Here is a 13517-nt window from a genome sequence, read left to right as displayed (position 1 = left end):
AGCTGATGCAAGGTCACGAGCTGACAAGCACCCACCTCCACACAAGGACCGGTCCTCTTCACTGTTTGCAGCCTGGCCAGTTGCTTGCAGCAGCAACTATCCCAGAGAACCTAAGCCTCTTATTCTCAAATGCCAAGTTGAGGAAATAAAAATTAGCACTGAACACGCAGCAGACCCCAGCAGTGAGATGGGGAGCTGGTACTGTAATGTGAATCTCTTTGCTCCTGCCGTGGACAGCACAGATACTTGCGGAAAGAAGATATCTTTGGCTTCCCTACAGAGATCGAGAGCTGAGATTAATGGCAACTGTGAGGGCTGCCTACCCCTTCATGCGATGCATGCTTTAAAGCTATGGCCTCCTGCCACCTTGAAACTTAATATTGTGGTATTGTCTTCATTCAGGCCCCTCATCAGCAATGTGAAAAGAGAGAAGAAGCTGGTGCTAGGATTAGAGGAGAGGTTGAAATATTCTGGGCAGCATATGCTGTAAGTCACATTATACCAGGAGTATTATTGGACTGCTCATTGGCTAGGGCTGTCCCTTCTAGAAGCACTGCTGCTTGTAAAAAAGAAAACCTGGTGAAAAGTGTTTATAACACTTCAGACAACAGCATATGACACACTGTGAGCATGGTGACAAGTACTGAAAATATTTTTCAGGCCCCGTCTGCCCCGCTCCTAGAAGACCCTTTTGTGCTCATCAGGGTTATGTAAGATGCATGGGAAAAGAGGAGAAAGAGAAGTTAGAATAAAAATTCAGAAGGGTATTAATAAACACGCTAAAATTACTGTCATCAGGTGACCCATCTCAATCTTAGGACTGAGTACTTTAGTCTTGGAAAGCTGTTAGAGACCTTCATTGTTTTAGAAGTGAGAAACCACGTTTTGTTGTCCAGTTTAAATTTATTCGTGGCAACTTATACCCATTTGTTCATAGACTACCCATCTTCTTAACTGGAACAGATTATTTACTCTCCTGGCTATAATATATTTACGGAGGGAAGTCACATTATCTCTGAAACTTCATTTTATTTTGCTAATTAAGACAAATTCTTTAAGCTGTTTTCTTATCTCCATTTTCTTGGGTACCTTTCTAGTTCTTCTTTGCACTGGTTCCAGTTCGAATTCGTCTTTCTTGACCATGACTAGACCGTGATTGACCAGACCTATACACAGGGTTCCACATGTGATTATAAGAGATTATATTTCTTGCACTTTTTTTTTTTTCTTCTGAAAAGAGGGTCCTCTTTGTCCTATACACTTAAAGGAAAACAAACTACAGTGAATCTTGCATCTCTAAAAGCTACTTGGAAAGTTTTAAATGTTCAGAGTAAATCTTCCTTGGAAACCTTTGGCTGTACAAGATTTCCACAATTGAAACATATCCTTCTGAAGTTCAGAGAACATTAAGAATTTACAAGGGCAACTGCATTCGCTTAAAGTGTCAAGCTCAGTCTTGGTGGCATGTTGCAAAAATCTTCAACTTCATCAAACTGGCTTCAAACACAAGTTATTGTTGTTCTGGCTCCTGACACTATCCCTGTGGTCAGACATATTTCTTCATGTAAGAAGCAATCTTCCTCTTTTGCTCACAAAGCAGTACATGGCCTTGTCTACAACTTAGAGCACTTCAAGTTTTCACAGTTTTCTTTGTGACACCCTGGACACAGACCATCACTTTGCTATTTTATTGCAAACATCTTGCTAAGTAGCAGCAACACATGTAATTATGCCCTGCCCCAAGTCCCTTTTTTTGCTGACGATAAAGGTAAAAAGCTGCCAAAAGCTTCATATTTTGCCAGATGGTGGGAAAATAGTTTCTTTTCAGGAGCTAGGGAGCTTAGAGAGGAGACATAGAATTAAAATTTTCATTTACATTATCATGCAAAAGTGCAGAAGGTATTTCTAAACAGAACTGTAATTCTAAAAGGGATCCTGAAGTTTCAAAAAAGATACAGTTTTACTGAATTAAGTTATTCTTTAAACTACTGTCTTTCCCTCAGTTTGGGGATTTAGATACATTAAATTCTCATCCTTCTAAATCGAACATTTCCTCCCCGAATTTTAATTTCAGATTACAGAAAGCTCAGAGTTGTCAGTCTACCAAGTGTGTGAGTATCCCAGGCACCAGCAGAGGTGCGCTGGCTCACACCTCTTCCCCTGCAGAATCACTGCGGAGGAGTCAGCTCCCCACTCCACCTCAGCTCTTCCATTCTTTAAGCTGCAGTAATTACTTCTCTCACAAAAGCATGCAGTAAATTCAGATGTAATCATGGCTTTGAGCTGGCATAAGCTTAAAAAGATACCAAAAATGCTAACAGGAACTCCATTTAGTCATCATGATTTTGAGCAAAGAGAAAGGCATAAATTAATTTTCAAAGGGGAAGTACTGTGCTACTGCAAGAAAGCTGTATCCTAAATTGTACTGAAACACCTTCTCTCATACATGTCCCACCCAAGTAAACTTGGGTGGCTACTAAGCTGAGTCACATTCAAAACCAAAAGCAAAGACTGATAGCTTCCGCGCCATGCCTGCAAAATATTTACTTCTACACAGGAACGCTATAATTATCTCTGATACCAGAGCAACTTTATACTGTGCTAAAACCTTGCTAGTATTTCCTCCACAAAATCACAAGCTTTGACACAGACAGTACTTAAGCATATAGGAAAAAAAACGACAGATAGAAGCTGAAGAGCAGGAGAGGAATTACCATACTGTGCTAATATTTTAAAAGGTCGTCCAATAACCTCTTTTGCTTGCAGAACAAAGCAAAGTCAGTCAGATTTTTCTCTGCTTGGCTTAAAGGTTTCTCAATATTTTTAAGTTCTCCACATAACCAGACACAAAGATTAGAGGAAACAGTTTTAATCATACTTGTATAAGCATGAAAGCGTACTGTTGATTTAGAGTTAGAAAAATGCACAAAATGTACATCTACATTGGAATAAGAAATTAAATGTAATAAAACCTACATCAGAGGTTTTTGTTTTGCAAGAAATGTTTTCAGTATCTAAGTAAGTTTTGGAGCTGAAACAGTAATCCAAAAGTAGTCCCTCGCATGGATCAGATTATTCTTCTTTGCCAAACAGATCATCCAGAAGAGGTAAGTATTTGATCTTTTTCACAGGAAGGTATGGTGGTTGTTCACCCCACTCATCTTCATTCTGAAATTAGTAACCCAGAGAATATCTTAGAATATAATATTGAAAACAAGAAAAATTAAAAGCTAGTCAACTTGATGCTTCATTTCCACCTACAAATCTGTGAAAAAGCAGACCTTTATATAGCATATTCTCTTAAAAGATTACTACATGCACATTTTTATCATCTTGCAGAATACTTTATTAAAAATATTTTCTATCATTAGCCCTTTTTCAGATATTTTCAAATTAAATAATGCTATCTTTTCTTCACTAAACTACTCATACTTGCAAGTCTTGTAAGTCATCTATGTGTCAACACCAAAAATCATAGAAAATAATGACACAGAGGGAAAGAATTTAAAAGTCAGCTAAACAAGCACAACTCTGCTGCTAAAATCTATCTGTCACATACAGGTACTGTAGCCCCAAAATATTGCTTTTAATTCACGGTAAGTCACAAACAGAATGACAACTGGATTCTAAAGTTGGACAAGATTTAAATCCCTTCCTTTCTCTGATTATTTCCATTCCATACTGATCTCTTCATTAAAATATTCTTGTACCATACCAAAGATAGCCTAGATATTGCAGCTAACTAACGAAATAATAAAGTCAATGAAACTCCGTAAACTATACTGGTACCAATTTGGATACAGTTCATTAAAAATAGTGCTATATACCAGTATGACAGTTACAGCAAGGCTTTGGAGCTGATGAGGAACTGATTATCCCAGCATGATGATGACTGATTATGATTTCTGGTGATGCTCTTTCTCCCTTTTTGATTTCAGCTGTAACTTTCCCCCCATGACTCCATGTACCATTCTCGACTGGGGCTCTTGGGCACAGGCCACTCCTGTCTTCTTCATACCCAAACAAAACCTTATCTCTTATGTTGATCAGAACAAACGTTTCACCACAAATGTCCACTTCAACCTCCTGCTTGTTTCGCAAGCATGTTTCCTCCACACCTTCAACTTGTGAAGGCTGCCTCTTGGTTCCAAGGCCACTTGCACCCCACCTTCACCCCACAGGAGCCATCTCCTTCCCTCAACTTCCAAAAAATCAGGTCACACTCAATGGCTAGATAAGACATCCTGTGAGGGGGAAAAAACGGCCAAACATGTTCAACAGCAAGGGGATCTGTGCCCCTGCTTCTTTCACCCTTGCTTTTTGTTAGAGAGCTTTGCACCATCTTCAAGGTAAATATCCGCCAGGCACAGGCTCTGACCCTCTTTTTCTGTGGTCCAAGGCTCATGAGGCCCCTTATCCTGGCGTAATCTCCTGAGAGCAGTCATTGTTTAAATATTGAATTATAACTTAAGCACAGAATTCTTCCGTGAAAACAAAGAATACCCACTGAACAAAACCTAATGCACACTTTGAACCACAGGACTGCTGTATAAAACACATGGAAGGCCTTTGATTTTATCTGTACAAGATGGAAAATTCTTCTCAATGACAAGGTGAAAAATAAACCACCGTGGAAAGCAGAGCAAACCAGCAGCATTGGGCTCTTGTTAGACATCACCAACAGTTTGAGATCCTACAGAAGAACAAGCTGGTGAGTCAAGTGAGAGGAGTCAGGATAACAGCACAGTATTTGAGGAATATTGGTTTAAATGATGTCACCACTGAACTTGAATTTAAAGTAATGCTATGTTTCTAAACAGTCTGAATGCAATCAAACATATTGTGTACAAGCATAGCAACACACTGGCTGGGCCAAAACTGAAAAACTACATGTTGGCAGAAGGGCTTCAGATTTATCTGTTACAAAGTTGTTAAAAATCAGCATAATTGCCTTAAGCACCATCTATTTTAAAATGTTCCATTCAGCACAAGAGGGCAAGATTAATCTCTGCAGTTTGCTGATACCACATTGTTATTTACCCTAAGTAACAGGCTGGTGGAGACGTACAAAGTTGATCCACCAATACTACTCTTGCTGTACGCCTACCAGTGATGTGGTGTATCATGTACAAGTTTCTATGGAGTTGTAAAAAGTACATTGCTATTTTCTGCAGTGTCAGTGGAGTTTAAAGTATTTCCTGACTACCTCATCAAGCAATCAGATTGTTTGACATGTGACAATGATATTTGTGGGTGAAGTCGTATTCACACCCATCGTTCATGGACAAATACACCTGTTTCCCCTTCTCTCTTTTTTTTTGCCTTCTAGAAACATGTCGCATAGATGTGACACCTGTTAAGCACAGGGGTGTTACAGGGCTCCTTGTCCCTGTTTGTCTTCTCTGCTTCCTTCCAAACCTCCCAGAAAAAAGTAATTACTTGAAGAAAACAGGCACAAATATGCAAATATGAAAACTGTTGTAGTCTCCATTGGATAAGGCAGTCATGTTAAAGTTGGACAAATCATATCAATATACTGTACTGTTCCTTTGCTGGAATACACTGGTTTTACCTTGGGAAGAACCTTTATTGTCTGGAAAGCAGGGATTTGATTCTCTCTCCAGTTCATCCCATCCACAAACTTTTTATAATCCACTTGCTTATGATCATCTTCAAGCCTAAGCAGAATAACCATAAGATGATTCAAGGTTAAAGGAAATCTTTTAAAAAAGTTGTGTCATCTACAGCATACTAATACATTATCTTGAGGATAATATTTTTTAACTCATTTATTACCAAACACTAGCAGGAGTACAGAAAAACACTACCAAACTGTCAGAACTTCTATACCGTACATTCTACAAACACATTGTGTACAAGCATAGCAACACATTGGCTGGGCCAGAACTGAAAATCTTCTTGCACCTTATTATTGTTTCTCATAGTAGAATTCAACTTCTTTAATGTTTATTACATTTCAACTCATTTCACTTTACTTTTGATGCATTGCCCAATCTTTTCCAGCACTGGGATCTGACAATTGTGATGAATTGGGATGACCAGTGTATGGTTCCTTTATGTAGAAAACAAACAGGTAGAATGATGCAAGATAGCTGTGCTATAACACAAGTGACCTACTTTATATGGCTTCTACAATCATTTCCTGAAAATAAGCAACCCTTCAAAAATGCTGTTTGCACACACCTTGGGATCACTGTACAATTGACGAACACACAGCTCTCTAACCTATCAAATAATAGCCAGAATTAAGTCACAAGCTTTGTAATTTGGTTATTGTTTTATGGCATTGTTCTTTATTTCTGTGGAATAAATACATATTTGTGTCAGTTATGAGGGCCCCCTAAATGCATGAAGATACATACGCTGCCAGCTAAGGTCTACAGACACATGTGGAGCATGCCATTTCCCTCAAATTTCTAAAATCATTACCCTGCATTAATAAACCCCTTTGGAGCAGATTTGTAAACTACATCATCGTAAATCATCTGCCATTGATTTGGATGAAGCAGCTTCAGAAAAAAAGTCCTCAATTCAGCAAAACACTTTGGTAATTAAGGCACTCGGGGACCACTGTTATTCAGTGGGACTAGTCGCATCCTCAAAAGATATCCACAACCTGACGCTACCATGCAAATCATTCTTGAAATGGACAACTTAACTGCTCTGCTATAAATACTGTCCCAGTAGCTTCTGTGAATGATATCTGTCTCACCTAGGACTAGTTGCATACAAAAGGGACCTGTTTCAGGCATACAAGCACACCCTGGACGTGTTTGTGCTTCACTGGGGTCCATGGACAGATGTATACAACTAGTGAGACTCAATACCTATTATTTGGTGGAAAACATCAGGTTAAACAATTCTGCCATATCATCTGGTCACACAAATACTACTGCACAGGAGCAAGATGATATTGAGGAAACAAGTCTTCCAGAAAACCATTTTATCATTTTCTTTAAGAAACAGCACTGCACAAAACATGGGCCTCAAAACCCTTCAATCACTGCAGAGGGTTCTGGTAAAAATTAAGCATGAAGGTACTTTAAGGGAGAATTTACAGCACAAACTTGGAAAACAATACTGAAGAAGAGGAGAAATAAATCTAGTGACAAAAATAAACTGCAATAAACTGCAACCCATCCTCTCCTTCTCCTCCCCCCACATCTTTCATTTCATAGTCAGCAGGAGAGATAATAATAAAATATACTGAGAGCCATAAACAGAGATGCTAGTGATAAACTGGGATGTTAAGTACAGTGAGTTATGCTGAAGATGAAAGCGAAGTCAGAAAAGAATGCTACTGTTACCAGTATTGAAGAGGAGCCTGAAACATTGCCATGAGAAACGCTCCTGTGATAGCTTGCTTTTTTATTAGAGCTCACACGCAAGTTAACATTTTCATAAAGCCTTACTTTTGGGGAATATATCCAGTACAAAAGAATATCATCATTGCCACTTCTAGGGAGTTCTTGTTTGTTCCAGGCTTTTGCAGGTGGCAATTGGGAAAAGAAAGGAGTTTTGCATTACAAGTAACAAGACAATAAAAACGCTTATACCTCTTGGAAAAAAAAAACTATGGCACACAGATTTTGAATTTCAGAACTATCATGACTATTTTTTTCTTTCATTATATATGCATTTATCTTTTGCTTGTTGTGGAAAGTCAAAGGATTAAGTTTACTGCCAAGATGCAGAGTTGCATAAGCAGGATTTTTAAAGCAGTAGCGAAGGTGTGTAACTGCTTAAACTTTATGTTGAAGCAATGAAGTCAAGAAGAGCATTGCTTCTGCTTTCACCACACATTAACGAGGAGGAAAGACCTTTGATGTGACAGTACTATCGAACTGAGATGACAACATGGACATTAAGTTAACTATAACCAAACGTTTTAACATGGGCAGGGGAAATGGGATTTCTGAAACTCATATTTAAATAGCTACAGAAAGCAGCTTAAAATATTACTCCAGGATAATCCAGAAAGAAGAAAAAATCTACTCTTTAGATCTCTTTCCAGCTATGACTTATTGTATCAGTCTACTAAAAGCACACACTTCCAATTTGGCACAGAGCATTCAGATGGACTGAGGAGATGTTATCAATTTGTGCATTATTAGGACAGAGATGCCATACATTTCAGTGGCTGGAGTTAATATGACTGAAGCTGACCATGCTCTCCAGGAAAGGAAATTAGATTTGTCTTATCAAAAAGATGCAACAAAGATCTCTCGAAACCATGTTTCATTTCAGTTTTGGCCTATGACTTCACCAATGCATCTGGTTTTAGACTATGAAGGTCACTCCCCCATCCCTATTGTAGTTTGAAGACCTTTTTTTATCTTTGAAATTACACAAATAATCACACATTTCTGTTTCTAAAGATATATATTCATAATTAAATACTCCAGATGTGTGAAAAATCTGGTTAAATCAAATTGTGGCCATTCCTGAGGATGTTTTGCTGAGTAAAGGCTACTTACAAATATTTTTTCTTTCCCATCAAGAAATCTGCAACCCCAACATTTATTTAAAAAGTTCATGTACATGTACAGTTTTTTAAATTCCTTAGTTTTTGATAACATTAAGAAGTTGATCTGATAATAAAAGAGGAGAAGCATCATGCTAGTGCCTCGGTAACACACGTATACACCTAAATTGTCATAAACTGCTCATATGAAAAGAATTAAAACAGTAAGCACAGACAAATCTATGCAGCTGATCACTATGAATTAAGTAATTGTGTATACATTTATTCATGTATTGAACAACTAGAAATTAAACCATCAGTTCCTCAGCATACTGAATAACAGAAATAATTTCTTTTAAGAGATCCAAATATTAGTGCTAGAGAGTCTTTTCATCACAAATGGCACAGGGAGTCTCTGGCATCAAAGGTAACAAGCAGAAGACAGAGCGCAGGAGAAAGATCTTGTGACCATTTCCAATCTTGCTCCTGCTACCAGGACACTTGCTGTAGCAGGAAAAGAGGGTTTGCTTCCTGAAAGAAACAGGTCAGCCCCAAAAAAACCTTACAGGTAGGTAACTAGGTAAAGAAATTATTACCCAGTCACAAACCAGGGAAAATCTGAGCAGGCAGGAGTGGCCAGGCCTGGCCTATTAGTCACTTGGGAACTGGGATGACCGTGTAGGAGCCCCATTGCTGTCGAGCGTGGCTACCTCAGCCACTGGGGATTCACTTCTTCAGCATAACAAGCCCCCCTCTCCAGAGTCCAACAGAGGCGAAGAACTACACAGCCGCTTTTACCAGAAATTAAAATAAATATTTTTTAAAATAGGACATATGCTTGACAACTAAACCAATGTGGAACAATCAACATATAAAACTTGTCAACTCATCATCTGTTTTTTCTTCTCTCCATTTCTTTTCTTTCCTTATCTGCCAGCTGTTTATATACCCTCTGAGGAAGGACTGCATCTTTTTAAGTCCTTGTTAGCATACAATTAGCATTGCAGTAAATAAAAATAACAGAAAAACAAACCTAAATTCATTACTTAAGCACTTTAGCAACATATATTTATTAAACAAACTATAATTGTTCATTATGCCTGCATAAATTTGAAGAAATGTTTATAATGACTCTTGTGGTTTTCTGGCAGAAACAATGTACCATCTGCATTGCTTAATACATTGTGATTAGAAGTCTGTATTGCCTTGTGATTAAAAGCTGAGAAAATGCTGATGGAGAAAGGAAATACATTTTAATAAGCCAGCTCAGGTAAACTGGAAAAATGGACACATTGTCGGGTACCTAAATCCTACTATTTCTCCACCCTGCAATTAAAAAGGGTCTTATGAAACCTCAGTCTTTGTGCTAATGCTCTCTGCACTCTGTGGAAACTGAATGGTGTAGGGTACAGTAAACAAAGCCCTGGGTCATCTGGAGGTGACCACAAAATTAGACAGTAACTTCTAGTCCCATCCCTTGCTTTTAATAAGTGACAGATAATTGCAGTATAATTTACAAATGTAAATAATAAATACTTTTAGAGTATTACCTTTCAAAATGGAGAAACAGAGCCATTAAGTCCTAGAAAAATTCTTTGCCACCTAATCTTGGATAGCAAAGCTGAATAAACACATAGTTTCAGCCTTCAGCTATTATCTGATCACATTGTCTAGCATCGTTTTATAGCTGAATAGGGTCCAGCTAGTGCATTAGCTATATATACTGATTTTGTGGGAATCAGTCCAGCAACTTTTATTGTACCACTTTCTTCCTTCATAAATACAGAAACAAACCAGAGGACCACCACCACCACCACTTCATTAAGAAGCATCAGTGGACACAAAATTAAACAGTTTCTTATCCAAAAAAAAAACCTAACTAGGGAATGAATATTGTTGACAAACTTTGCCCACACTGAATTGCATACTCTCCAGGAGCAAGACTGTTCTTCACTAACAATAAACCTGCCTGTTTCCTGATTCTTCAGTCTTGAAGAAAACTACAGAAAGCAAGAGGAAAGGAAAAGTCTAAATCTCATTCAGCCAACCCCAGTCTTTGACTTCCAGATTACTGGAAATTAACTCCTATTAAACAGACTTTAAAAAAATCTTGCCCTGACTCTGTAACAATAAACTTCCCAAGCAACGCCAGCTGCACACATTGTTAAGAATGTGACAACCTTCCTTCTTACCTGCAGCGCAGTGACTCACCACAGGAACTGCCATCTTTTGAAGCAGCTGACACTGTAACTCAGACCTGGCATGACACATAGCACTCCATCATGTGAAGTACTTCTCACACTGATTTCTGAGGCCCAGCTGCACACCATTTACCCTTCTCCTACAGAAAATTAAAATACAGGCGGACCACAGCCCCTTTAGAGACAAAGGGAAACGGATGGTAATTTAGAAATCCATCTCTTATACAGGCTGAGCAGATAACTCCATTGCCTGCAGAAAGAACCCACAGCTGCTGAATCCCAACTCAGCTGTCATGGTACCTGGCTAAAGCTGGACGAAATCCAATCCTTAGTCTCCTTGTCTCCTAAGCTTATCTCTAATTTTTATTATCGCGTACTGGGCTTTCTCTTTTTAACTGCCTACACCGAGACTCTTAAGGAGAGAAGGGGTTCATTTTACAAAAGCTTTCCCTGGTATAAATTCACAAACAATAAACATGTCTCTGGAGCCCATGATGTGTCAGGCTTGTCTGTTTTTCATCAGCATTGAGTTAGTACACGAAGGAAAACCTCCAGTCCCTTGTCTGTGCATCTATTCAATTTCAGCTTTTATGAAGAGGAAACTATGAGAACTCCTTGTCTAATACAGGACGTCAACTGTCCTCCAACACATTTTGCATTGGGCAGCTTAGTGGGAGTTCTAAAAAATGAGTTTTAGATTAATGCTAAAATTCAGACATGCTTCTGATGACAAATGCTTGTAACCTGTCAGGAGTGATGAACGGCAAATTGCCAAAGTCATCTCTCTGGCTACTGCAGGGAACTATTCTGTAAGGTTTTGGTCTGGAAACAAGGCCTTTGTGAAAAATAGCCCCTCAGGCTTCCTAAAGCAGTCTTCTTGATACTGATTTAAGTAGGAAGTCTTGTTTGCAGTACAAAGATGCTGTATTAAAATGGATAGCACATTTCTGCCTGACAAGAGTATTTTCATTACCTGATAAATCCAGATGCTTAGTTTGCAATTCCTCCTGAAATCAAGAAGCATTTCTACCTGAAAGCATCTAAACATGACAGAAGACAAGACCTGCTCCTGCTTTTAACATAGTATGAAAGCACAGACAATACATTTAAGGATTTCCCACAAGGAAGAGACCAAAGATCAAGCACTTAAACCTATTACCATAAAATCTGGCTATGAAAACCAAACTCAACATGACATGAGTGTTCAAAACACCACAGGTTACTCTGAACTTTAATACAAGCCTTTAATACAAGCACACTGAATATTAGTTCTTTTTCACCTTCTCCCGTTAATACAGCTAGCCAAGCAATTAGTCTCAAAACACTTAAATGTGCTACAGAAAAATACCAAAACCACATCAACACTCCTTTTCCTTTTTAAAAATTACAATACGTTTCAGGTGAGATTAATAGCAGTAGCAAACCACTTTTATTTACTATTGATGCTGTCTACTTGATTCAAAGACATTTCATTGTACTCATCTTGGTATGTTTCTTAAAACTCATGTAATGTGTTTTCATATCATTATTGTTTTTACCTTACATATACACAGGAAGAGCTAATAAAAAAAAATAAAAGAATCTCATTGATCACGATAAGTATCGGTAGCTATTCCCATAAGACTAGTTCCACAGAATTCTGTCAAAACCCAGATGATCTACCATGTCAGATAAAATGAAGTTGCTAAGATGGATGCACCTCAGCTTATAAATACTCTGTAAATAGAAAAGTCCACACATGTACAGGGATAAAATCAGTATCACAAAATTAGTAATGTTATATAAATGACAAATTATTAGGAACTGTGTCTGCAGTAGATATTTAGCATTGATTTGCACCCATGCCGGCAGGTCATACTATCTGCCCTTAACTTACATGGTCAATAAAAGTTGTAGATCCTCATCAGCCAGCGGCAATTTAAAGGACTTGCAAACAGTCCTGCATGTCTCATGGGGCAGCACTCCACATCTACACAAACAGAAAGATGGGGAGAAGTGTACATTAGGTACTTTCCAGATTTACTTCAAGTGAATGTTGCTGTGAATAGGAAAACACCTGAGGAATATTGGGGTAGAGGTAAAGAAAACAAGGTTTCATGAAATTTTGCTATTACAAAGCTGAGAAACCTGAAATGCACATGGTGGCCTGCCTCCCCGACACTGAGATCCTTAGTGACTCTCTGTGATTCTTTATCTGTGACTTCAGAGAATAAAAGGGGTAAATGAGTCATATAAAGAATCAGTTACAAATCCTTTCTTTCTTCCCTTAAATCACTGTTATCCCCCTGTGATTTAAAATAGTGTTGGCCTGTGAACGGGCATCTGATTATCTCATAGAATGTTCAGTACAGCAGCTATAATTAAAAGTCCACAAACAAAATGAAAAAGAGAAAAAAAAAATCTATCCTCTCCTTGTCTACTGTCAAGTACTGAAAGAGGCTTAACATTACAAATAATATTCTTTGGTTTTCTCAGCAACAAACAGAAAGTAGGTAGGTTTACAAGCAGACCTTCCCAAATAACAGCTTAGGATAAATAGAGGAAACTTACTTTTTACAGTCATTGTATGTAAGCACCGCAGACAGTTGTTCAAAATTGTCGAAGTTATTTTTCTTTAGTTTTTCTTGAGCCACTGCAAGGAGGTAGTGGAGGTCTATTTTGTATTCATCTCTCACACCATAATAGTGCCCAAGGGTAATTACTTCATGTTCTGAAAACGCTCCATCAGTGATACTGACAATCAAATTTCTGTTCACAAGAACAACAGCTTACATTAGTGTTAAGTAAAGTAGTTAAAACCAGTTAATAATCACTAAATTTCAGGGGGGGGA

At 38.2% G+C, this 13517-nt stretch overlaps 1 protein-coding gene across 2 annotated transcripts in view; it reads right to left on the bottom strand.

Moving 5' to 3' along the window:
- Positions 1 to 2853: 2853 nt before the first annotated feature.
- The window catches only part of EFHC2 (EF-hand domain containing 2), a 66143-nt gene continuing 55479 nt past the window's right edge, over positions 2854 to 13517 (bottom strand). For both annotated transcript variants that reach the window (XM_065069748.1, XM_065069756.1), the window contains exons 12-15: positions 13237 to 13434; positions 12563 to 12655; positions 5573 to 5678; positions 2854 to 3168 (exon numbers count right to left, since the gene is read on the bottom strand). In XM_065069748.1, coding sequence (XP_064925820.1) covers positions 3073 to 3168; positions 5573 to 5678; positions 12563 to 12655; positions 13237 to 13434 — 493 coding nt within the window. In that variant the 3' untranslated portion in view covers positions 2854 to 3072. The remainder of the gene's footprint in view (positions 3169 to 5572; positions 5679 to 12562; positions 12656 to 13236; positions 13435 to 13517) is intronic.

This window comes from Columba livia, chromosome 1 (assembly GCF_036013475.1).
Source record: "Columba livia isolate bColLiv1 breed racing homer chromosome 1, bColLiv1.pat.W.v2, whole genome shotgun sequence".
NCBI lineage: Eukaryota > Metazoa > Chordata > Aves > Columbiformes > Columbidae > Columba > Columba livia.
Note: the sequence above shows the minus strand (reverse complement) of the source record. Positions and strands in the feature narration are given on the sequence as shown.